The sequence below is a fragment of the Prionailurus viverrinus genome, chromosome B3, assembly GCF_022837055.1.
Source record: "Prionailurus viverrinus isolate Anna chromosome B3, UM_Priviv_1.0, whole genome shotgun sequence".
Lineage (NCBI taxonomy): Eukaryota > Metazoa > Chordata > Mammalia > Carnivora > Felidae > Prionailurus > Prionailurus viverrinus.
This window is the reverse complement of record NC_062566.1, coordinates 132,647,358-132,672,436: the sequence shown is the minus strand read 5'-3', so window position 1 is coordinate 132,672,436 and position 25,079 is coordinate 132,647,358. Positions and strand designations below refer to the sequence as shown.

Here is a 25,079-nt window from a genome sequence, read left to right as displayed (position 1 = left end):
AAATGGTGTTGGAAGTTAGCCAACACTAGCTTCCATAGAGAAGTTTTGAGCCTTGGTTCTCCAAAAGTTCTAAAACATTTTTCTTAAAAAAAAAAAAAATTTTTTTTTTAACGTTTTATTTTTGAGACAGAGATAGAGCATGAGCAGGGGAGGGGCAGAGAGAGAGGGAGACACAGAATCCGAACCAGGCCCCAGGCTCCGAGCTGTCAGCACAGAGCCCGATGCAGGTCTCGAACCCACCAACCGTGAGATCGTGACCTGAGCCGAAGTTGGATGCATAACCAACTGAGCCACCCATGTACCCCTAAAACATTTTTCATTACAAGTATCCATCGAGGGAAACAAAATGCTTCTACAAATCACAATAAATATGATGTTTTGTATTGTGTTTTAAGGAAGAAAAACTGACCAGCAAGAAGAGCGTAGGAGACAAAAGCAGATGAAGGTCTTGAAGAAGGAGCTGCGCCATTTACTCTCCCAGCCGTTGTTCAAAGATGACCTGAAAACCAAGTATCCAACTCAGTCTGGCAGGCTGCCCACGCTCACATCTGCCCCAAGAGATGGTGAGTCTGCTTTGAGCTGCCTGGCCAAACAGAAGAAGAAGAAGAAGAAGCCGAAAGAGCAGCAGCAGGAACAGCCGCAGCCAAGTACAAGTGCAAATTAACCACGCTCCAGGTCAGAGTCTGTGGGTGACGGCACGTTGTTTCTGTGTTCTCTGGTTGTATGGAAAACCTGCCCACTTTGCATTCCATTCCACTGTCCACCCCGGTTATAGAAATCTCCCTCTTCCTTGCCAGCGCCCACTGCAGGCGAGACCTTGTGCACATTTGTGTTGTTTGGAGTAAGAATTCTATGCAGCGGCTTATATATTTCTGTATTCCAGTGTGTACAGGCTTCTTGTACGTTCAGCTTGGTTTTCTCAATTAAAAACAGTAGTCAGAACCAGCATGGTATCCTGAGTTTTTAGCTGGAACGTAGCCACGCTAATCCTTTGGCTGCAGGCTGCATGTGGGGTGTGTGTCGTCCCACTGGACGGTGTGGATGGAGCAGTACGCCTTCGCTTGTGTTGCTGCTTTTCTCCACAGCAGACCCCTAACGGCTCTTTAGCCCTCTACCGCTCACTCAGCTTTTGCCTTGTCTGAGCCACTCTGCAAGATGGGCAGGGAAGAGGCTGCCATCCTCGGGTTTCAAGAGAATACAGGCTTCCTTAACGTCAGAGCCACTTGTGGGAGGCCAGTGACAGCGTGCCGAGTCTGGCATTGCGAGGCACTCGGGCTCTGGTGCTAGCCGGTTTCTCCCGCCTTTTCGCTCCCCTCCTCTGTGTGACTGAACGGATTGTTGCCCGTGGGTCCCACGTGCCGCTTCCCTTATCCTGAGCCTTTTATACAAGCTTGTCCCTCCGCCTGCTTTCCTTTCCCGTCCCTGAGCACTGCGGTGTGTACTTTGGGTCCCTGAGCCCCCAGGAGGACATAGCGTCCTGTGGCTCCCACAGTAGCCGTGCTCACCCTCTTCCTAGCACGTGGCACATTGTATTGTCTCTGCCAAGCTCCTTGACAGCATAGGCTGTTTTTATGATCCCTTGCAGCCCTGGGGCTTAGGTCAGGGCATCGTGTAAGTACCTGCTGAGGGAACTGGTGACCTTTGGTGCCACCCGAGCTTTCTCTGGCTTAGTCTGGGTAAATAGCCACAATTGCCAGAGAAGCATAGATTTCTTCACAGCTAAGCCTGGGCTTCTAAACAGGTGTCTCCTCGGCTTCACGGTTGACAAGGTTGGCAGGATGGCGGCGGCGTTCTCTCAGCCCCGCTGTGTAACTGCAGCGGGACAGCTGGCCTGAACTCAAAATCGGGGATCATTGAGTGTTGACCAAGTACTAAACGCCAGTAGGCACTTTCATCCATTTTATCATTTAACGTGACAAGGTCCTGAGATACAAGTCCCAGTACCTTTTTGTAGTTGAGAAGGTGGATACTGAGCACTTAAGACGTGCTCAGGATCGCAGAGCAGCCAGGTGGCAGACCTGGGGTTAGAACTGTGAGTATTAACTTATGGGCTCAGGACAAGTTCAGAAAACTGCTTCAGTCTTAAAAGGACAGACAGCAGTGTTGCCAAGGAATGTCTCCCCAGGGTCACCAGTCACCTGGAGAGGAGATTGTAGTAGAAAACAGTCCTAGTCTGACAGATCAGTTCTTGAGTGACAGCTGTTGGAAGAGGCAGGGGACTCTCCATTATCTGAATAGTACAGGGGAGGTTTAAACAGGTTTAAGGAATCATAGCACCTGAGTCGTGAATGGATCACAGACAGATCCACTGATGTCTGTTGACATCCTGTCCTTGTCTCCTAACAGGAGATTCTTTTCATTTTTTGGTGGGGTGATATGTTAAAGGGGTAGGTTTTTGTTTTTAATCTTTATCTTTGAGAGAGAGACAGCGTGCGAACAGGGGAGGAGCAGAGAGAGGGAGACACAGAATCGGAAGCAGGCTCCCGGCTCCGAGCTGTCAGCACAGAGCCCAACGCGGGGCTCGAACTCACCAACTGAGACCATGACCCGAGCTGAAATTGGACGCTCAACCGACTGAGTGCCCCTAAAGGGGTAGGTTTTAAAAGAGAAGGTTAGCCTCCCAAGCAGTTCTGACTTGAGGTAAAGCTTTGGAGAGTCCTGTGGTTTCTTTGGCACCTCCAGTTCAAGGGCAGAACATCCTGAGTATCTGGACCTTCCTCTAGAGGAGGAGCCCCTCTCCCCTGCTGATTTACTCATACACAGAAGCCCTGTGGGAGAGCTGATCTTCACTGCATGCCAGGTACCAAATACTAAGAAACTAGGACAAAAGTTGTCACGGAAACCATTTTAATGCTAAGAAAACGTTTCCACCCAGTGCTGGAGAAGCTGTCGGGCCTGGCCAATACCCCACAGGACCTGGGCTCCCCCACCCAGGGCAGCTACTCAGTCACAGCTCCTGCCCCCACTTTGCCCGGGGTGAGAACGTTTCTTGGCCTTGTCTACTGTTTCCTGACACTTCCCTTTTGGGAAGCCAGTTTCCATCCTAAGGTGGCATTTCTCCACATTGCAGCAAGAGTTCCACCGCTCCCCTACTTGTAGAGCACTGTGTCAGGTCTCAAAGCTCTCCTCACAGTCTTGTTCCACTTTAACCAGTGATCCTGTGACGTGTAGGTATTGTTTGTTTCACCAGTGTGAGAATTGGAGCTCAGAGAGGTGAAGTACTTGGCCGAGGTCAAATAGCTCGTAAGTGAAAAGGTGGGATTTGAACCCAGGCAGTCTGGGTACAGAGCCCCTTTGTGCTTAAAATAGGAACCTAGTTAAAAGCAAGGACAGTTTGTTCTTTTTGTTGTTAAACATTCCCATTTATAAAGTTCCCTTTGGAAAGAAAGTAATAAATGTGCAGTTGCAAGGACAGACTCTCAAAGCAACTTCCCTGCCTGATTTTAGTTTGGAAAGAGATGGCTTTGTGAGGTGGGGTGGAGAATTATCCAGAAAAGTCATGCCAGCATGACTGGCTGCTGCAGACAGGCCAAGTGATTTCCATGAATGACTGGATTTTAACAAGTTACTGAATTCTGCAACTTCCTTTCTCCACTGGTGCTTTGCCTTCATAGAAGATCTGAGTGCAGACATGAAGGAAGCAAGCCATGGCTTGGCTTGGGCCAGTGGTTTTGGGAAAAAAGGGGAGAGCGCAGAGTAAGAGCATGAGCACCGTTTGCCTTTCTCTAACGTTCTGATTCTAAACTAGTAGGATCTCTCCTGGGAAGAGGGTCCCATAGGAGCACTGGCGGACTCTCAGACCTGGAAGCACAGAATAGGAAGTCTGAGAGGGAATTTGTCCAGCCGGTCTGCCAAAGAGAAATCTGCTCTTGTGAAGACACCACACATCCTGAGAAGTGGCAGCCAGTGCTACTAATGCTGTGCCCGAGAGCCCAGCTGGAGGCCCGGGCCATCTCGCAGCCCCTCGGAGCAGGGCCATTCAGCTCGGTACTGTATTCATACCCTTCAGTTTGAATATGGTGATCCTGATCGTCACAAGTCCTGTAATGTCCTCCTTCCCATCCCCCTTCTTCCGGTGTATTGGTCATAGACCCTGGCAGGGTGGCACATAACCAATTCAGAGATCAAGGTCAGCTTTACATTCCTGTGGAAAGGTGACATAATCACTGAGCGTGAGCCCTTGGGTTTAAACTCGAGCTAAGGGCTACAGGGGAACCAGGGTCCCTGCCTGGAATTAAAGCACCCTCACATCTGTCTTCACAAAGGCAGAAGTCTGTGTGCCCCACCTCGGAGCAGCCTGCTGCCTAGTTCTGTGCACGGTCTGGCTGGCAACAGACATGCACTGTAGCACCAGTGGATTCTCCCGAATCCCTGCAGAATGGAACCTGCGAGCAAAGTCCTTGGGTCAGGGAAGTACCCCCTGTAAGAGCTCGCCACCTGTACCCCAAGTCAACCAGGGCTCTTTGAGGTCCCGGGGCAGCAAGGTGACAAGGTGTTAAGGGGCAGGTCCAGGCGGATGAAGGAGGCAACTGCCAGCCAGGGCTCTAGGCTTCCAGGCAGTTTCCACAACAGAAATCTCCCCCACTCCCCATTTCCTTGTCTTGTCTCCATTCTTTCCCACCTGATTTCCCGCCAGCCCACAAACCAAGAAGGGGGAAAAAGAAAAGCCACAGACAGCCTTGCAAAACTCGTCTGCCCTGCCCAGCTGGAGTCTGTGGCTGCGTGTGGGGTCTCCACCTGGAGGATTATCTGGGTTCTACTTCCAGGCTGTGATGGGGATGGTGAGACCACTTCCTGGTCCCAGACCCCAGTGTTCCTTGAGCCTGTGCTAAGGTGGCGCTGGCTGCTGAATCCTGAAGGGCCTGCCCAGGGGCAGGCAGTCCTGGACCTGAGTGAGAGAGGTAGAGGGGCCACAACAACTTGAGCTTCATGCTGAAGGCCCCTTTCTAGACTTTGCCATAAAGTCTTTTTTTCCCCCTCGAGTTAGGGGGAGGGAACAGGCCCATCGTGAATGTCTGGAACCATGCTGAAGTCCTTACGTTCAGGTTGGCCTCAACTGGCCAGTGCTTCAGTCGGCCATCCACCACAGTCCAGTCCAAAAGCTGACTGGACTGGATTCTTTTTTGTGGAACTGGTAAGTCACCGAGGACGGCCGATCTTGAGCTTTTCCTCCCGACAGAGAGGTACCACCCCTGGTGAAAAGGACACCAGAGGGCCCTCTTTTCAGAAGAATGCAGAATGTCGAAGGCAGAAGAGTGCGGAATGTCAGCACTGGCAGCATCCTTGTCCAGATGAAGAAACAGGCCCAGAGAGGGGAGGTGACCTCCCCAGGGTCTCAGGGACCTGAGAGCAGAGCCAGGGATTCTGGCTTTGTAGCCCTGAGTTAGAAAGCATTTGATCCTCCATGACAATAAATACTAAGAATATCACCAAGTTACCACAGTCCGTGACGGGTGGGCCACATTGCCGGCCACTTGGCCCAAAAGGCTGTACGTTTTCTAACTGTAGTCTAAGTTGCTTTAAAAAAGTGAAAAGTCCGAATGTTCCGTTTGGAATGTAGTCCCGTTAGGTGGCAGGCTCCACTGCGTGTCCTAGAAGTAATTCACATTTATCGGCTGCATAAAGGATGTTGTAGTGGGATGTTTTATAGAGCAGGTAAACGGAAGGGGTGGCAGCCTCGGGGAACACGTGGTGGTTCAGGGCCGTGTCCATCTCGTCCACGTACTCCACCTGTAGGGCGATGTTCAGTGCCTGAGACAGGGCTGTGATCTGGATGTGGTCACACTCCATGGCCATGGGCTCCACTTCCTGCAAAAGCCAAGATGCAAAAACCCAGTTTAGGAAGGAGGACGAGGGAGAAACCCAGCCCTGGCTTTGGTGGCCCCGGGTCACAGCGTCCGTGCTGGGAGGTCATCTTAACGACAACTCATCAGGGAGGAGGTAACAGCCAGGAATCTGCTAGGACTGCGAGGCCCGAACCTAGATCTGGATTCTGGGGTCTAGGTGTCTGTGGGAAGAGCATCCTATACTACCTTGAGGAATCGGGAAGGGGGCACAGGAATATTTAAGCCTGGCTGCTTAATGCACAGAACGAAAGAACGTCAGAGCAGAAGAGGACTGGCGTGAAGGGATTTAACAGAGGCCAGGCGAGTGAGTCCAGATGCTGAAGAGGCAACAGAGAGAGGCAGAGATGGTGGCAGGCTGGCGAGTGGGTCCCCCGTAACTAGGGCAGGTGCCTGCCCCTCGGCTCCTGCTGATTGTTGCCACGCAAGAACAAGGCCCTGAGAGCTGGATCTTGGAGAGGAATCCCCTTTGTCCTGAAAACTGCCCAATGTTTAAATGTTGGCTACGCTTTCAGATAAATGCATCATAGGCCAAACACATCTTAGGACAAATGTGACTCTGGGGCTGCTACCCCGCGGTTCTGTAAACGGTCCAATCCGAGGCCCTCATTTCTCAGATGGGGAACCTGAGGCCCAGGCAGGGACAGTACTGGCCCCGAGCCACCCAGTTTAGGCAGCTCAAGTAGGGTCTGTTTCTGGCTTGCTCGTCTTGTTCTGCAATTACAAATGCAGCCGTGACTTCAGGTCCCCTGCCTAGGGATGCTGGTGCTCAAGTCTCTCGAGGGCAGAGGGCCTTGCCCAGCACTTCCCTGCAGCCCATACACGGACTCGTCTGTCCTCCCCAGTATGTACAATCCCAGGAGGTGGGTGTTGCACAGCAGAGCCCGGGCCTGGGGACTAAGTCCCCAAAGCCTGAGACCCTGAGGACCTACGTGAGTGCAGAAGTCCTCGATGTCCATCTCCTCATCGATGAAGTGTCGGAAGAAGTCCGCGCGGTTCTTGATGAAGGCCGAGGTGAGCAGGCGCAAAAACTGCACGATTCGGTCTGAGGTGCTCTGGTCATTGAACACCTTCAGCAGGCTGGACACCGAGCCGTCCTTCTCTACGAGTTCCACCACGCTGTAAAACTGCGCCACGGGCTATCAGTCAGGGGAGGCCCGGGCAAGACCTGCCCTCCTCCGAGGGGCCCTGTCCCCAGGATCCTCCCCCTCCGTGTGGATTTCTGTTCTTAAATCCTCAAGTTGAGGTACCAAACTAAATCGATCTGGGACCAAAGTAAGAAGGGTACTCTGCCGTGAGCACCTCAGCCCAGAGCCATATCTGGGGAACAGCAGTTGGGATCTCCTTCCATCACTGTGGTGGTTAGGATTCTTATTTACAGAGTCAGAACTGAATCCTCCAACCCCGCCCCCTTGCCCCCTTCACGGGGGGGTGCGTGAAGGAGGCTGGGGGAAGTTTCCAGCTTGAGAGCTACCTCCCAAAGGAGGTACCTCCTCTCCAGGAGGGCAGGGCCCTGTCCCCCCACATCCCCACAAGCAGGAAGCAAGTGCCAGGTCCTCCCCAGCTGGGAGGAGCCAGACGGGCAGAGCCACAGAGCCGTGGGCCGTGACGGGCTCGGGCCAATGCCGGCGGCTGTCTGCTCGGCCAGTGTGGGAGAACCTGGTCCCTCAGCCGTCCTGCCCAGGTTGACTCACAGCATTAAAGAAGTTTCGGAACTTGTGCTCTTCAAAACCGGCAGCTAGAAGGTCATTTGGGGTCTGCAGGACGCGCTCTTTGAACCTGAAGGGGGTGGATTGGGGCTCACGTGGAACGCTTCTGGAGCACAGCTGTGCTGCTCAGTGCCTCCCGCTCTCACCCGCTGCCCCTCACACACCCGAGGCGGCGCGTGTCACTAATAGCTGAATGCCCACCTTTCACAGCACCTCCCTGTGGATCCCACACGGACTTTGCTGTCCTCCCCAGTGTGTACGATCCCAGGAAAGGGGGCATTACACCCATTTCACAGAATAGGAGGTTGGGGTCATCACCATCCACTCCCAGTCATGTTGAACTCTGTCCCTCCTTCCCGTCCCCATGGTTCCTGCCGTATCCTTACCATCTGCGGCCTGGGCCACTCCCAGCCTTCCTGTGCTCCCGGTCCCCTCACAGGGACCTCTGGAGTCACCTAGCACAGCCCTCTCCCTCAGGACACAGCTCCTCAGCACAAATGTCTGGCGGGGTGGGCCCTGCCTAGCTCCCCAACCTCTCCTCCCTTTTCAGTCTCCCTCCACCCCCCTCCCCAGCCACTCCCATTCGCATTTCACTCTGTAGCACCTGATCCCCTCAACCAGTGGCCTGTACCTACTCACAATAGCTAACTGTTCAATTTTCAAGATTTGGCAGCCAGTTATTAAACAGCCGCTATTTAAAAATCAAGGTGGGGGTGGGGCGCCTGGGTGGCGCAGTCGGTTAAGCGTCCGACTTCAGCCAGGTCACGATCTCGCGGTTCGTGAGTTCGAGCCCCGCGTCGGGCTCTGGGCTGATGGCTCAGAGCCTGGAGCCTGTTTCCGATTCTGTGTCTCCCTCTCTCTCTGCCCCTCCCCCGTTCATGCTCTGTCTCTCTCTGTCCCAAAAATAAATAAACGTTGAAAAAAAAAAATTTAAAAAAAAAAAAAAAAATCAAGGTGGGGCACCTGGGTGGCTTAGTCAATTGGGTGGCCGACTTCGGCTCAGGTCGTGATCTCCTGGTCCATGAGTTGAAGCCCTGCATCAGGCTCTGTGCAGACAACTCAGAGCTTAGAGCCTGCTTTGGATTCTCTTTCTCTGCCCCACAGTCTCTCTCTAATTTGAATATACTTTAAAAACATAAATCAAGCTGTGTAGGGGTTGCCTGGGTGGCTTAGTCATTAAGCATTTGACTTTGGCTCAGGTCATGATCTCATGGTTCAGGAGTTCCAGTTGGGCTCGAGCCCCGCTTCTGTCTCTCTCTGCCCCTCGCTCACTTGTGCCCGCCCTCAAAGGAAAAAAAAAAAAATCAAGGTCTTAACGATAAAATGAATTCTACTGAGACACACAGATAATGAATTCTACTGAATTTTATCTAACGATAAAAATCAAACTTAACGATAAAAATCAAACTTAACGATAAAATGAATTCTACTGAGACACAGGTAAATATCCAAACTCAGTTTCCTAACTATCTCTGCTTTTGAGGTTGTCTTTCTGTCATGGACTGCACGACATATGCTGCAGCTTGTGTTTCTCCCCCCCCCCCCCCCCCAGCGACCCATGACAGTAGCTTGAAAACTAGTCACAACAGGAGTATTCATACCACAAAATGGGCCTTCGTGCCCCGCGGCCATTAAACCTTTGCCGGCACTGACAATCCTTCAGACCCTTCCAAAGGCCCTTGATCCCCCTCTCTGCTCCCACCGTGGGCCCCCAATGGCACAGCCCCCTTCTGAGATCAGTGCTGGTACTCATGGGGGTGTGGTGAGGAGCCCAGCAGCTGCCACGCCCCCCAGACCCAGTTTAGCAGCGGAGATGATGAGTGACAAGTCACTGGGCTAGAGGGAGGGTAGTGGCCCACGCAAGGTGGGGGGGGGGGGGGGGCTCTGGGGAACCCGCTGGCACCGGCCAAACTGCAGCCCTGAGAAGGGAGGCCAGACTCTAGTGGGACAAGGGGGACCCGGGTCGGGGGGTGTCACGAGGGACTAATGGCATGAGGAGGTGGTTTAGGTGCCTCATTTTGGGAGAGGGGGTGGTGAGGAAAGAGGGATGGTGTGTGTGTGGAGCAGAGACATCTAGACCAGGAGGTGAAGGCCTGCTGTGGCCAGGGCAGGCGTGGGGAACCCCTGCTGGCAGTTGCTCTTAGGCTTTGGGCCCCCTTCCCTCCCTGGGTTCCCTGAACCTCGGCCGCCCTCCCACATTCATTCCTCGCCTTGACTGCTGAACACCCCCCACCCCCTGTACCAAGCACTGAGGAGCGGCACACGGGCCCAGCCAAGTGGGCAAACACCCCAGCCGGGGCTCCCACCCCTTGAGGTGAGCGTGGCAAGGAGGACAGCGTTGGGACGTGGAACACAGGCTCTCTAGGCTGCAAGGCAGCTTTCGTGTGACCCTGGGCAAGTCTTGTAACCTTCCTGAGGCTCCGTGTACTCAGCTGTAAAACGGGGTAACACGAACCTCGTACATCCTACTGCCCCCTGGGTACCCCCGCTGGAAGGCTCACAGATACTTTGGACCCTGCATCACCAGAACAGAGCTCCCCATCTTCCCTCGTCCCCTCTGCGGCAAGCGGCTTTCCCATCCTGGGAACGCTCAGGCCGAACACCCGGCAGCCCTCCTGGGCTCCCCTCAGCTCCGGCACCACAGCCACCAGCCACCCCCACGGGAATCTGGAACCCGACCAATTCCTTCCACCTGCTCACAAAGCCAGCGTCCTCTCCTCTCCCTGAGCACGCTCCTTGCTGCAGCCTCCCAGTCTGTCCTGCGGGTAGCAGGCCAGGCGAGCCTCTGCTCAAACCCTCAGCGGCTCCACCTCATTCAAGCGGAGACTCAAGGTCTCTATATAGAGGCCCACGAGCCCCCCCACCCCTCACCTCCAACCCCTACTTAAAACTGCAACCCCCCAGCCCCACACAACTGGGCCGCCTTCCCCGCCTAGTTTTTTTCCTACGACACTGAGCAGCACCTGGCACCTCACATGTTCTCTGTTTTCTGCTGGCCTGCCTGCTCCACAGGTAGGGAATTTTGTCTCTGCTGCATCCCCAGGGCCTGCAACAGGGTCTCTGTGATGCCCTGCTGGGTGATGACTGCAGGGAGGGAAGAGGGTGCCCTGGAAGGAGTGTAGGGTGAAGGTAAACAGCATGCCGGGCTGGTACAGACACATAAGGGCCGGGCTTTGCCAGCATCACCGTGCTGGGTCCTCCCAACAACACCCTAAGTGTGCAAAATTATCCACCTTCCACAGATGGTGGAAACGGAGGCTCAGAGAGGCGGGGTAACTCGCCCAAAGTCACACAGCAAGTAAGCAAGAGAGTGAGGTCTGGCCTCAGGGCCCCGGGCCTCGGCATGGCACAACTCTGGGGGACACGGGTGGCGGGGGAAATCCCTGTACTGTACTGTCTCAACCCTCAGGGCTGCGGGGAGACGGCAAAGTGGGTCTGGCACCAGGGTCCACGGATCCAACCCAGGTGCTCTGTGACCTGTGTCTGCTCTGGTCCTGTATGCGTCGCAGAGTGGCCATCAGACTCTCAGGGCAGTGAGAGCTCCAAGGTCAAGAAGCAGATCTCTTAGCTCCTTGCTGCTCAAAGTGTGGTCTGAGACCCAGCAGCAGCGGTGCCTCCGGGAGTTCAAGAGAAACAGAACCGCGGGCCCTGCCTCAGACTGGACCAGAACCACACCCGACAGGATCCAGGCGGGTTGAACAAATGGTGACGCTAGAGAAGCCCTGACCGAAGCCCAGACAAAGGCCTAGAGGGTCGCTCTGGGGGCAGCTGCTGGACAGAGGCCTTCCTCGGCAGCCCGTCAAGAACCAGGCCTGACGAGCTAGACGCCTGGTTACGCGCACCCAGAAACGGGCGGCCAAACGGGCAGAGCTCCTTCGCTTTCTCCTGGAATCTTCAGGAAGGCAGCCGGCGTGACCCACCCAGGCGGACTCGGGCCAGAGGGCTGGAGGCACCCGTGAGCTCACTGGTTCCACCCCCGGACGCCGGGCTGCCCCCACCTCTGCCACGGCTGCCCACTCCCGGGTGAGGCGGGCTGTGCCCGGGAAAGCCGCCCGGCGGGGGTGGGGTGGGGTTCGGGGCCCAGCGCTCCCTTGAGGCCACTCACCTGAGGATGTCCCTGCTCTTCCCCAGCAGAGACTCCAGGTAGGAATAGCCCAAGGCCCGGTAGAAGCAGTTGCCGTCCCCCTTGGTCTTGCGGATCTCAGTGAACCTCTTGCTGAGTTCCTGTGGGACAGAGAAGAAAATGGGGACATCCGCAACACCGCTGACCCTCGCGTCACGTCCTGTGGGGACCCAGGCCCCCGTGTCCCCCGGTCCTCTCAGACCGGCCGCCCCTTCCCGGTCTCCTGGCTTCATCACAGAGGTTAAACGATGCTGAGCACGTCCTTGTGGCGGGCGGGAGTCATGGCCCGCCCTCAGGCAGCCTACAGTCTGCGGGAGAGGGACAGACAGAACAGGGGAAGCACGGGGGCGTCTCAGAGCAGTGGCATCTACACCAGACTTCGGAAGTCTGGGAAGGCTTCCTGGAGGAGAAGTGGTGTGCGTGGCGGGGGCGGCATGGGTGAGCGGAGGCCTTGGGTGGGGTGTGACTGGAGGGCCAGGAGTCTGCAGAGCCGGTAGAAAAGGCCCCCGCAGACAGAACCAACCGTCCGCCCAGTCCTTCCAACATTTCTCAAAAGCTGCGGCCTCCCCACGCCACCCACCTCCGGCTCTGCTCCTGGCTGCCCATTACCCTCTGAAATGGCCCGGAGGCCCCTTTGCTGCCTCGTGGGGCTACAGTCGGGGTTTTGACAGCAGGGCACGGCCTTCACGGCGCCGGGGAGTCCCTGCTCCCACCACAGCGACGAGGCGGCTTGGAGCTGACGGGGCCCATCCCAGGCAGGCCAGCAGGAAGACCATGCTCCTTGGGGAACCCCACCTCCTCTCCTGAGTGGGCGCCAGGGCACACGGGTCTGTGCCATCCAGCCCCTGCCCCTGCCCCCGGGGGTGCTCCCCACGGCCACAGGACAGAAGCAGAGTTCTGCCGTCCCCCAGAGACGGACGGCGCCCAGGCTCCCCCTACTGCCCTGCTTCTGTGAGCTGTCCCTGATCCTTCCAGCAAACTCCCCATTTGCGTAGCCCAGCTGGAGTGGCCCTTCCCCGCCAAGAGATGTCCTAACGCCCTGGTTATGGATGCAGCTGGCGAGAGAGAGACCAGGCTGCCTGGTCCGAACGCAGCTTGTCCACGCACTAGCTGCGGGACTGTGGACCTGCCATCTCATTTCTGGGCCTCGGTTTCCTCAGCCGTCAAACGTGGATGCCACAAGTACTGACCCTGCAATATCGTAACGAGGTCTCAGTGAGTACGTAAAGCACTTAGGACAGCACCTAGCTTTAAAATAAATCACTGTCTATGTTTTTTTTGTGTGTTTCTTTTGGCAACTAAAAGATTTCTCATTAAGGCAAATGCCCAACATCGAAATATTCTGGGAGCCCTTTAATTTGCCTGGGAGCCCAGCCCCAGTGCTCAGCCTTTCTGCCTTCAAAGTGGCACCTTCACCTCTGGTCCCAGCTCCAGCCCCTTTGATCCAAGATCCTCTCCTCCTGAACCTCTGCCTCACCTGGATTTTCCTCTGGTAAATCCTGTTTTCAGGATGATCCCGAAGAATTGACAGAATGTCACATTTTTCTGATATTAGGTCGAAAGATGTTTCACTCTGAAAGAAAAAGCAGCAAAGCTGTGACCATTTCAAAGCAACTGATGGACTTCCACCAAGGAGGAAGCCTCCGAGCTGCTGGTCACGTGACCTAGTGAACGTTACCTTCCCACAAAAGGCACGCGTGAGGATGCTCCCAGCGTCCTGGATGCCCTGTTCCCTGGACAAGGGAGTCGGGGTCCGCCCCATCAAATAACTTCCGGCTGGGTTCATTTTAGAGCATCACCCCTCAAACCTAGTAAGCCTTCATGCTGGAGCACGAGGTGTCCCCTCGTCTCCTGTCCTTCCTGCCTCATTCATTCTTTCTTTTGTTTGCCAACAATTCCTGACCGTCCAGCTTGCCCCGAGCGCTGTCCGACAAGCCAGAAACAAGTGAGAACCTCTGGCAGAGGCGCCACCTACCGGTCACAGTCCACACTGCAGCTCGGAAGGAGTCGGTCGGTCCGCTCCAACCCAGAGGCGGGGCTCTGCCGGGAAGAAATCTGCAGGGGAGCGGTAAGGGCAAGAGACCTCTCCGTTTCAGTAGCCAACTCCCTGCCAGCCTCCTCCCTGCCTCATGCTGTTCCTGCCCAGACAAGTGGGAGACGCATCCCTGCCTCCAGCCCACCCCCCGGAACGGCTCTGATCTCAGCACGAAAATAACGGAAGAGGAACTGGTGTTAAAGCCACGTGTTGTTGAATTTAAGATGGGAGGCCCGGTACCTGCACACAAACAACCCAAGGAGCCAAGTTACGCCACGGCACGCAGGTGAAAGGTTGGGGTTATTGGGGATTTCTGGGAATGGAAATCCAGTTTCCCATCCATTTGCTGCCGTCATTTTGGACAGAGTCGTCACCACTTTAACTTCACGCCTCCATCCGGGAGGCCCTTTCCCGGGCAGCCTCTCTGCCTCCCCATGGACTCGACAGTGACCTCAGCTCCGCACCACAGGGCTCACAGAGGAGCCTTGAGGTCACAAGCCCCTTTCCACCTGGAAAGGCGTCTGGGTTTCTGATGATTAGATTTCTCCAAAGCTCACCACCGGAAGCAGGGAGCTGGGCCACGAGATCATACGATGAGGTGGAAGGGACTCGCAGGGCTACCCGTCTCCACACTGGACGGACTCAAGCTTCTGTCTCACAGTGAGCTTCTTTGGCTCTGATTCCTGTACCCAGCAGCCAGGACAGAGAAGCGCTTTGGCTGGTTCGGGACATGTCTCGGGGCCCGGATGCTCCCTGCCATCCAGGTCTCCGAAGCCACATAGGCCTCCCTTGGTGTAGAACATCTACCTGATTCCCCAGGGCCCCTCACAGGGCCTGGAACAGAGAAGGGGACGAGAGGTTTGTTAAACGAATAAAAGCCACCTCCTCCATGAAATCTCCCTGGCTGCCCCACCCCATCCAAGTCTGGCTTGGGCTCTCCCTTGAGCTCACACTATATTCCTTCTCTCCCTTTCTGGTGACCCCAAACATGTCTTCTCCTGGATTTGGGGCGGGGGGGGGGGGGTCAGGCCAACCAGAGAAAACCTAAGGGTGGAGAAGGAGGATTGTGTTGTCCCAAGAAGAACAGGAGAAAAAGGGTTTCTAAAGGAGGGAACAGGCCCTGCAAATGCCTGGGTGGGAGTGGGAGGAAGAGATTCTGAGTTTTCCTTCTGGAAGCTTCCATTCCATATCCATCCTTCTTTGCAAAATTAACTTAGCTTCGGGCTCCTTCCTCACGTCAGCTCTGACATGATAGGGGCAGGGAAACCATCGGAAGTCCAATGACCATTTGGGGGCAGATGCTGCGGGGTTGCTTTTCCATCAGTCACCGCCCATTTCCTCCCTACTTAACAGCGTTCCTGTTTTACTCCAGGCAGAGTGGTAGAAAATGACTTTCAGTTTTAGATAAAAGGAACCAAGCTCACAGGTCCTACCCCTTCCTCTTCCTTCCTGCCTTCAGTGCAGATGCAACGTCTGTATTACAGCAGCCATCCTGTGGCCGTGAGGCTGAAAGCCAATACACAGAGAATGGTTTGATGTTCTGCTGCTATGCTAAGCCCAAGATGTAGGAAAGAAGAGGCGCCATGATCGTATACCCGCTACGTGCCATGGTCTGGGACAGAGCCTTACATATCCCCGTTAGCACATTTAACCCCCGAGAACAATTACCCTACCCGCTCTACTGACAAGGTCAGGTCCCTCGTGCCAGGAAGGGATTTAATGCAGATCTGACCGAGACCCATGGACGCTCTACCAAGCCAAAACTGCCGGGCAGACAGAGCTCCTGAGGGATCAAGGCTGCTAGACTGTGGCCCCAGCTGGGCAGACAGCATAGCTCTCTACCAGCTCACGGTCTACAGCAGTATCCCCCAAGCCGAGGACACTCGTCACGGGGGGAACAAGAGACGGTTTACAGGTGTTGTCCACACACGGGGTTAAAAGGCATTGAGGCATCTGGAGGGAAAGTTATTCTCTATTCAATTCCCTTCCAACCTAATCACGCCAAGGAGCAAGTTGGCTTCCAGTATATCTTTAATGCCTTTAACGCTCTACTAGCCTCTTTTGACCAGCGAGCAGGGAGCCTAAACGTGTTCCATTTTCTTTTTCAAGTAAGCTGGATGCCCAGTGTGGGACTCGAGCTCACGACCTGGAGATCAAGAGTCACAACTCTGCCAGCTGAGCCAGGCAGATGCCCCCAAGTATTCCATTTTTATTTGCGATCCTTTTTAGATGTAACACAAGCCAGCTTTGGGGGCACCTGGCTGGCCCAGTCCATGGAGCTGTGACTCTTGATGTCTGGGTCATGAATTCAAGTCCTACGTTGGGCACAGAGCTCACTTAAGAAACAAGCCAGCTTTATTAACTTCCTTGGTGTATCTTTAAAAGTTGACGTGATTTGATCTATTCTAAATCACGGAAGATTTCCTTTACTGGCATGACAACAGGTGCTGGCGAGCAGTTGATTTTGCGCTCCTACTGTGCGCTAATGGAGCAAATACCCACGGGACCCCGTAAGTTTCAGAATAGGAAGTCCACCTTTGCTGCCTGGGGGGAAAAGTAAGGTGGCACCCAGGTATGTTTAAACACAGCAGGTGCCCCGACTCTGCAGCACACTCTCGCCCACAGTCTTATTTTACTCCAGAGTCCCATTAACCACCTCACTAACAGAAGTCCGGTTTTACGGACAGCACACTTAAACTGTCGGCTCAGGTCTTTCTAAACATGGATTAAAAAGCAGTACAACCAGGGGCGCCTGGGTGGCGCAGTCGGTTAAGCGTCCGACTTCAGCCAGGTCACGATCTCGCGGTCCGTGAGTTCGAGCCCCGCGTCGGGCGCTGGGCGGATGGCTCGGAGCCTGGAGCCTGTTTCCGATTCTGTGTCTCCCTCTCTCTCTGCCCCTCCCCCGTTCATGCTCTGTCTCTCTCTGTCCCCAAAATAAATAAAAACATTGAAAAAAAAATTTAAAAAGCAGTACAACCAGTATTTGATGCCTACTTTGATGCCTGGCCTGCCCCAAACAAAACCCAACCAAATGGTGGGGTGGGGGAACATGGAGTTAGTGGGGGAGCAAAGGGCGTGTGGAAGGGAGTTTAAGGAATTAATCTGAACTACGTAAGGACAAGCACTTGAGGTAGAAAGCTGCCAACAAGTCAAAAATGAGAACATGAACACTAGATCAAGGAAAGGGACATGCGTCTCGTACCAGGGAAGCCAATGCAGGGTTTCTACTTGCCCCAGGGTAAACTTGGCCTTTTGGGGGCAGCTGGGTGGCTCAGTCAGTTAAGAGTCTGACTTCGGATTTTGGCTCAGGTCATGATGTCACGGTTCGTGGGATCAAGCACCACACTGGGCTCTGCACTGACCGTGGGGAGCCTGATCGGGATTCTCCCTTTCCCTCAAAGATAAACATTTAAAAAAAAAATAATAAAGTTGGCATTTGGGGCAAATTTACGTAAGCTACTTAATTTAAAGGGAAACTGTCAAATAGCACTTTGGGGGGGGGGTTGCTCTCGGCACTGAGAGCCAAGCTCATCACACTTGGGGTTAGAGAGACCCACGGTCAACACTGGCTTCCCCTTCATTCCCGTTGCCAAGCCCCATCTTCTATGGGTGGTCCCTGTGGTATGTCAGTCAATATGTACCCATCTTTTTATGGCAGTAAAATATACCCAACATAAAATATACCCCCATAGCCACTTTTAAGCATACAGTTTGGTGGCATTAAGTATGTCCACACTGTTGTGCGACCATCTCCACCATCCCTTTCCAGAACCTTCTATCCCCACCTGAAACTCTACCCACTAAACACCAACTCCTCATTCCCTGCACCCCACGCCCCCATCCCAGTCCCTGAACCCACCATTCTGTTCTTGGTCTCTGAATTTGCCCATCCTAGGGACCTCATGTAAGTGGAATGTATTGGTTTTCTTCAAACCACGGAGTTGTTTTCTGTTTGCATGCATTTTGCTTTTTGTTTTATTTTTTAATTTACATCCAAGTTAGTTAGCATAGAGTGTGATGATTTCAAGAGTAGATCTAGTGATTCATCCCCAATGTATAACACCCAGTGCTCATCCCGACAAGTGTCTTCCTTAGTGCCCCTTCCCCATTTAGCCCATCCCCCCCACCCCTCCAGCAACCCTGTTTGTTTTCTGTATTTAAGGGTCTGTTTTGTCCTCCTTCCTGTTTTTACATTATTTTATGTTTGCATGTGTTTTAAATGTGTATACATATTACTCTACAGATATCGTGGCCTTTTTATTTTTCTTCACTCAGTGCTATTTAAGATTTAGCCCTCCTGACAAATGGTTGCCCAGTGGTCTTCCTCTATCTACCACGGGTGATGGAGCCTCGTGTTAGCTCCAGCGCCCCCTAGTGGCCACAGGTGTATTTATTGGGCTACGGGGCAGGGGAGGGGTGGGCAAGAGGGTTTCTACCTTGGTGCCTTCAAGTCCCAGCCTGGCAGGCATCCAGAAGGCCCAAGTCAGCTGGAGTCACCTCCCCACAAGCATGGCCCTGGTCACAGCTCTGGGGAAAAACTAGTCTCAAACTCCAGGGAGAACCCAGGCACAGCCTCAATTTACTGGCCCATAAATCAGGTAGAATGCTCTGGGTTTGACACTGGCTAACTCTCATTGATGCTTTTTTTTTAAATTTTATTTTAATCGTGGCTGAAAACTTCCAGGATGTTACAGAAAAAAGGACAGGCCACACCTAACAATGTCCCATCAGACCTAATCAGGCCACCTGCTACGGTTTTAGCCCTTAACTGCTGGTTTGCAAATACATGGTAAATAAGTCAGGCAGTTGGGAACTCTGTTTGGAAATGGTGTGTAGCAGGTTAAGTCGAGAAAAGGACATTTCTCCCATCACTGGCTCTTACCCAGCAGCCCTGGGAACCAGCCGCGCTAGCATGTGAGTTTGGCATTCAGACCAGGTCTGAGTCCACACTGGGAGCCTGGACACGGACTCCCTGGCCTGGTGTTCACCTGCAGCCTCAGAGCCCAGGTGGAAATTAAACCACCTACCCGGGTGAGCAGATCCCGCCTCGAGTCTACACCCCCTCCAAACTCAGGGAAAGGCAGATTCCCCATTTTCCTCTGGTCTTCTCTCCAAAGCCTCTCTATAGACTGAAAACCCGGGCATGTAGCCCCAAGAGTTGCCTCCACCGGCCTCAGACCAGCCCTCCACCTATACCCCAATCCACGCATCCAGCCACTTTGGTTCGAAGCCCTGAAAGCTTCTGGAGAAGATGCCTTCAAGCGGGGATGGGGAGGTCTGATCCCACAGCTCTGCACCCCTGCCCATGGGGACCCCACGTGCCCAGTGCTGTTCGAGGATCTCCAGGTACCCCCGGGAGATGATGGGATGGGCTGACATGGGCTGCAGGACAGGGAGGGGCGGAGCCAAATGGAGGGGCTCTGGCAGCTCTGTCCAACCAGCCCTAAAGGCTCGTCTCATGACATGACGTGTGACCCCAAGCAAGACCCCTGCCCTCCCATGAGCTCTCAGTAGGCTCCTCCTGGAATAGGTGCAGCTCACGGTCTGAATCCAGACTCCCTGGGCTTTCAGGAGAAACGACACAGGAGAATAAAACCCCAAAAGATCACGGTCCTTGGTCACTTTGGTTCACGAGTGTGTGGACCCCAAGTGCTTGGAACAGCCGCTGGTGCCCAGCAGGTGCTCAGTGACAGCTTGGGGAATGAATGAAGCCACCTCTGCTGGGCATTCACTATGGCAGGTGCTGTGAATTATCTCATTTAAGCCTTGCAATATCTGTTTTACAAATAGCAACGGAGGCACAGAGAGGTCGAGCCATTTGCCTGAGGTCACACAGCGTGGCGATCTTGGGTAGGGACTTGGACGCAGCTCACCCAGCACATCAAAAGTATTCAACAGACCCGGCTGCCTTTCTGCACCTTCTCACCCTCCACGAACAGAAGCTACTTGGCCCTGACACGTGCCCTCTTGTCATATCCCGCTAGCTCCTCAACTGTCAGGCCTCGGGCTCACGCCTCTATCACCACCACCCCATCAAAGAACCCTTTAGAGCATCTGTGGACACCCCCTAGCCCAGGCTCTGAGGTGCCAGGAGGGCTCTCACAGGCCGACCCTGGGCCCCGGCGGCCAAGGCCAGCCCTCAGCCAGCCGGACCTCCCTCCACGGCTGCTGCACCAGCAAGGCTGACCGTGGGCTGACTCAGTCTCGTTAACCAGACCCAGCACCCCAGAAGCCCCAACTCACCGCGTGGCCTGACCTCAAGCCACCAGCTCCTTCACAGTAGAGGCCAGAGCCTCCAGGGCCACCTGCCAACAGGGCTCAGAACCTGGCCCATTCCCCCCCCCCCCGCCCCTCCTCTCAGAAGGTCCCCGTTGCTTCCAGAGGCACCCGGAGGGCTCCAGGCCTGGTCTTGACTGCCTGGGGCCGGGGTCTCCACCGTGGCTGCTGCCGGAGCTGGAAGGAATGCCCTTTGAACTGTCTACATTAGGGTATGACATATAATACATGAACGTACAGAATGATCAATTTTTTAACGGGTGAGTGATCTAAATGTTTGGAGGCCAAAGATTTAGGAAAGACCTAGTGCCCTGAACTGGTTTCCTGTCACCGCTGTGACAAGCTAGCACAAACTCAGTGATTAGAAACCACACAGATTTAGGGGCACCTGGGTGGCTCAGTCGGTTAAGCGTCCGACTTCAGTCAGGTCACGATCTCGTGGTCCGTGAGTTCGAGCCCCGCATCGGGCTCTGGGCTGATGGCTCAGAGCCTGGAGCCTGCTTCCGATTCTGTGTCTCCCTCTCTCTCTGCCCCTCCCCTGTTCATGCTCTCTCTCTGTCTCAAAAATAAATAAACTTAAAAAAAAAAAAAAAAGAAACCACAGATTTATTATCTTGCATTTCTGAAGGCTCTGGGGGAAAAGCCATTTCCTTACCTTTTCTCCTTTCTAGAAGCTACCTGCGTTCCTTGGCTTCGTGATCCCCTCCTTCCACTGTCACGATTCCTCACCCTGACCCTCCCGCTTCCCTCACGTCGCTCTCCCCCCTCCCCCCACCCCTCCCGGCTTATAAGGACCCTTGTGATTACATCATTGGACCCGCCTGGGTGATACGGGGCACTCACCCATCTCAATACCCGTAACCTCATCACACCTGTGATGCCCTTGTTGCCACGTGAAGGAGCCCGTCCCCAGGTTCTGGAGATTTGGCGTGGACATCTTCAGGGGGCTGCTACTCAGCCCAGCACCCGCATGCCCCTTCTCACCTGTTCAGCTAAGGAAACGGGGAAGGCCCTGCCTCTGGGCTCCCGCCCCTCCTGGCTCACAGTTGTTGGCTAACCTCGTGGAGACCCCGAACTCAGACCCCAGCCACCCCTCATTTGACACCGGCCCTCATACAACATCGCGTAAAGGACCCTCAGATCTTCATCTCTGGCCCTGACCTCTCCCTGAAGCTCCGGCTTCAAACGGCCACCAGCCACCAGGATGTTTGGCCGGCATCCCCCGATGACCGAGCCCTAAGAGTTCTCTCGCTCCACACCTGCCTCCCCGCCAGGGGGCTCCAGCTCCCCAAAAGGCCCAGAGCTCACGTCATCCGGCCAGAGCTCACGTCAAACCCAGGACCCCTCTCTTCCCCGTCGGCTCTGCTTCTGGGTCCCGTCCGAGCTGCCACTATCCGCCCCGTTGACCTCCTAGCTTCTGCTCCGGCCCCCCTTCCCGACCATCCTCCGCAGCAGCCAGCACAGGCCGCTTAACATGAAATCCGGCCGAGGGCACAGCTTCCCTCCCTCAATTCCCTCCAGGGGCTTCCCTCACTTCGGAAGAGACTCAACCCTCCGCCCCGCCGACAACCTCCCGGGTCCTACAACATCAGGCCTCACTGACCTTATTCTCCCAGGTGGTCTCATCCGGCCTGGCTTCCTCCAACCCCGTATCCTTTGCGTGGACTGAGACGTCACCCAAGTCAACCACCTTTTTCCTTGTCAGAAATACGCTATGGTTCTCACTCCCTCTCCCACCGGCAGAATAAAACCCAGATCCCGCAGCATAGCCTGTGAAGCCTTTCTCAGTATGTTCTGACCTGACCTGCATGTCTAGACTCCTCTCTCTTCCTTCCTCTCAGCTCCCTGTATCCACACAGACCTTTCCCAGAATATTCCATTCTTAGCCAAGTTTCCAGGCCTTTAAGCAAGCTGTCCCACCCTGCCTGGAATGTACTCTTCCTCAAATCCTTCCTGAACACTCCCGTATATGCTTCAAAACCCCATGCAAAAGACCCCCTTGTGAAGCCTTCCCTGATATCCCCTGCACCCTCCGAGTGCACCAGCTTCCGGCCGTGCTCCCAAAGCCCTTGGTCAGGCCTCTTAGGCCATGACCAGTAGCTCAGGAATTGCTTGTGTCCAGCTCTGTCTTGACCAACAGGCAGTGAGTTCCTACGAGAGGTCAGGCCCCTAACCCGACTCATCTCTGTCCATCACGGGGCCTGACTAGGGTGCCTGCCGGGGGCTTATTTGACAAATAAAAGAACAAAGCGTCGAAGGGCCCTGTGGTTTTCCTGTTCGCCTCGGACCCTCACTCATTTATTCACCAAATGTTAAATGCGTTTTGAGTGAGCCCCCACTACCTACGGCCCCTGCCAGCGGCAGCCCCAGGCCTGGACTTCATCTGGGCCCCTGCCTTCCTAAGGGGCCCTGGGACCCTTCCTCAAGCTTAGCCCAGTGACTTTGAAACGGGAGAGGGAAGAAGACGCTTTATTTCCCAAGGGCATTCCTCTGCTCCCCACACATCCAGCACCATTCACACCACGTGGAAACATCACCACCACACAGCCCACATAGCACGGTGCATGGCTAACAGTAGGTGCTCAATAAATGCTGGGTAGGCAAAAGAGAACAGACCCTGCACAGCCCTCCCCCACCCCGTGATTCCCAGGCAGGCATCCTATTCGGTGCGTTAACCACTTTACCCCTCTCCGAGGCACCCCAAGCCTTCCCCATCACGGGGTGAAAGGTTGATGCTTTTTGGGAATCCAGGTCAGGGGGAAAGTGGAGTCAGGGGCCTCCCAGTGTAGCACAAGGCCCAAAAGTTCAGGGCCCAGCCCCCACCGTCCCCGCCCTCTCAGCTTCCCAATGGCGGCCAGAAGGCATGCCAGCCTCCAGCTCCAGGGTGGCGTTTTAAACCCATCATTACCCCAGCCCCTGCCACTCCCTAGTGGGCGATACAGAAGCATCTGGCCCCTTCCAGGCGCAGGCGGGCCAGGGCAACCCTTGGGTAGAAGCAGGAAGTGGATGCTTCTAGATGCCCCAGAGGCCCTCCACCACGCCCAGCAGCAGGCTGGTTTGTCAGGACAGCCCCGCCTTAGGTGACCTGGCTGCCCACGCCAGACGCAGAATGTGCCAGGCCATGACCAGCCTTTGACCTGTGCCCCGGCCCAGCAGCATCCTGAAGGGGTGACCATTTCCCTGAGCAGACATGGGAGGGAGGGAAGGAGGCCAAGAAGAACCAGACATCTGTGTACGTTCACTTCCAGGACTCTTGTCACAGAAACCGACAGAGCTAGTTAGCTGGGCCAAGCTCTCCACATGGGGCGACTGGCAGGGTCCTTGGGGCGGCCCATTGTACAGATGTGCAAAACAGTGCTGGGCGTGGGGGTGGGGGGAGTGGTGGAAAGACCAATCAAAGCCTCCTGGCTTTCCAAGGGGCGGAGGTGGCATCTGAACTCAGGGCTGTGTGACCCCAAGCCACCTAAGAGCCCTTACGCTCTACAGGCTCCCTGGAGCAGGGGGCCCCAGACGGAAGGGGTTTCCGGGAGTCACACACCTAGTCTCCCTTGCAGACTGCCTGACCCCTCACCGCCCCCACCCGCGACCGGGAAGGTGGACTAATGTAACACAAAGAGCACTGGACTGGGAGTCCAGAGGCTTGGGTTCAAGTCGCAGGTCTTCGACAATCAGTCCCAGCCCCCCTTCCTTCTCTGGGCCTCAGTCTCCCCACCTACCCAAGTTCCAGGTTTGGCCTGGCTCAGAGTGTCTCTGGGGCCATTCCTGCTCCAACAGTACTCTGCATCCGGGGTTCCTCCAGTCTTTCCTTTGCCTGGACCCCTAATTCACGTGCCTCACAACTTGAGGCAACCTCTCCATGTGGGTCCTAACTGCAAACACCACCTGTTGATCCGTGGGATGCGGAGGATGTCCAGCGACCAGCTGCTCCGGCAGCACCTAGGTCACGTGTGGGGCTTGGAGGGGGAGGTCTCCGATGGCAGAGACCTTGGGTGAGGGGGGCCGTGAGCTGCCCACCGAGGGGCTACTTAACAAAGGGGGCGACCCTTAGCCCTGGAGCCTCCCAGTTCCTGGCTCCCGTGGAGGACGCCAACTTTGCGCCCTCAGGTCGCACCCGCGGGGACACCGGGGACGTGAGAGCCGGGGACCGGGGGCCCTTGAGGCCGGGCTGGGTCCCCTTCACTGGGCACCCACGGGGGACGGCGAGGCCCTTGCCGGGCCCTGCAAGGCCTTTCCAAGAAAGACGGGGGCCCCCAACATCCATCCCGACTCACTATTCCCAGAGGTCCGAACACTGCGGGACCCGCGCTGGGGGCCGAATCTGGCGCTGGTCCCCGGTCCCGGGTCCCGCGAGCGCACCTGCGCCCGGGCGGCGAGCCTGCCTACCGCGCCCCGCTTCCCCTCCCCCCTTCCCCCCCCCCCCCCCCCCCCCCCCCCCCGCTACGATCACTGACCATAGCGACCGGAGCCGTCGGGACAGGTCCCGCCCCAGCGAGGAGCGATCCGGTGCGGGAGGGCGCCGCAGGAACCACTGGCGGGCTCCGCCAGTAGGTCGAGGCGGGGGCCTCGAGGGCGTGGGGGCGAACGGAGAATACACCCGACCGCTCCGCAAACCACAGGTTAGACCTTCACTGTGTCCCAGCAAGACACACGCTCCGTTATTGACGTCTGAGACGGGCAATCAGAAGTCGGAGCACAGGACGTCACAGAAAGTGGGTGGGACTTCACTCGCCTTCCGCCTATGCTTTAAGGTCCCTTTGACAGGGAACCGCCCCCTTTTAAAGACATCGAAGGCTTTTAACTAGCAAAGGCGTTCGCCCAACCCAGAAAGACAGGTTTTAGTTTGTAAAGGCTGAAGGGCTTTTGACCAAAACTGCAAATTGACGTCTTCTGAAAGATTAGTTGGCTCTCATTAATTCCTCAACAAGGCCACCTAAGTATAGTTTGCTCAAGATCAGAGGACAGGTGCTTAGGGAACACGTGCCCAATAACATTAAGTTACCTGCCTGCCCTTGTGTAGCTTCTAAATAATATTTTACCCACTCCCAACTCATGAATCAGTAGGTTACCAGGCACTCAATTAATGGTTGTTGAAT

The 25,079-nt window shown here is 55.2% G+C and overlaps 2 protein-coding genes across 6 annotated transcripts in view; one reads left to right on the top strand and one right to left on the bottom strand.

Annotated features, from left to right (window-relative positions):
* DDX24 (DEAD-box helicase 24) overlaps positions 1-946 on the top strand; it is a 33,854-nt gene extending 32,908 nt beyond the window's left edge. For all 4 annotated transcript variants that reach the window (XM_047862488.1, XM_047862487.1, XM_047862485.1 and 1 more), the window contains exon 9: positions 396-946. In XM_047862488.1, coding sequence (XP_047718444.1) covers positions 396-664 — 269 coding nt within the window. In that variant the 3' untranslated portion in view covers positions 665-946. The remainder of the gene's footprint in view (positions 1-395) is intronic.
* Positions 942-24,619, bottom strand: OTUB2 (OTU deubiquitinase, ubiquitin aldehyde binding 2). 2 transcript variants are annotated; one of them, XM_047862490.1, is made up of 6 exons: positions 24,438-24,619; positions 13,153-13,248; positions 11,658-11,776; positions 7,538-7,622; positions 6,776-6,970; positions 942-5,808 (listed from the first exon to the last, which is right to left on the bottom strand). In XM_047862490.1, the coding sequence occupies exons 1-6, from the start codon at positions 24,438-24,440 to the stop codon at positions 5,566-5,568; spliced, it is 741 nt and encodes a 246-aa protein (XP_047718446.1). In that variant the 5' UTR covers positions 24,441-24,619; the 3' UTR covers positions 942-5,565. The 2 variants fall into 2 exon arrangements, with proteins under 2 accessions (XP_047718446.1, XP_047718445.1); XM_047862489.1 differs by lacking the exon at positions 24,438-24,619 and having other exon boundaries at positions 13,153-14,039.
* Positions 24,620-25,079: the final 460 nt, after the last annotated feature.

Coding starts and splice junctions, on each gene's coding strand:
- OTUB2 (XM_047862489.1), bottom strand. CDS start 13,461: ATGAACCCAGCCGGAAGTTATTTGATGGGGCGGACCCCGACTCCCTTG. Junction 7,623..11,657: donor AAGAGCAGGGACATCCTCAG/GTGAGTGGCCTC, acceptor CACCCCCTTCAG/GTTCAAAGAGCGCGTCCTGC. Junction 6,971..7,537: donor TCCGAAACTTCTTTAATGCT/GTGAGTCAACCT, acceptor CCCGTGGCGCAG/TTTTACAGCGTGGTGGAACT.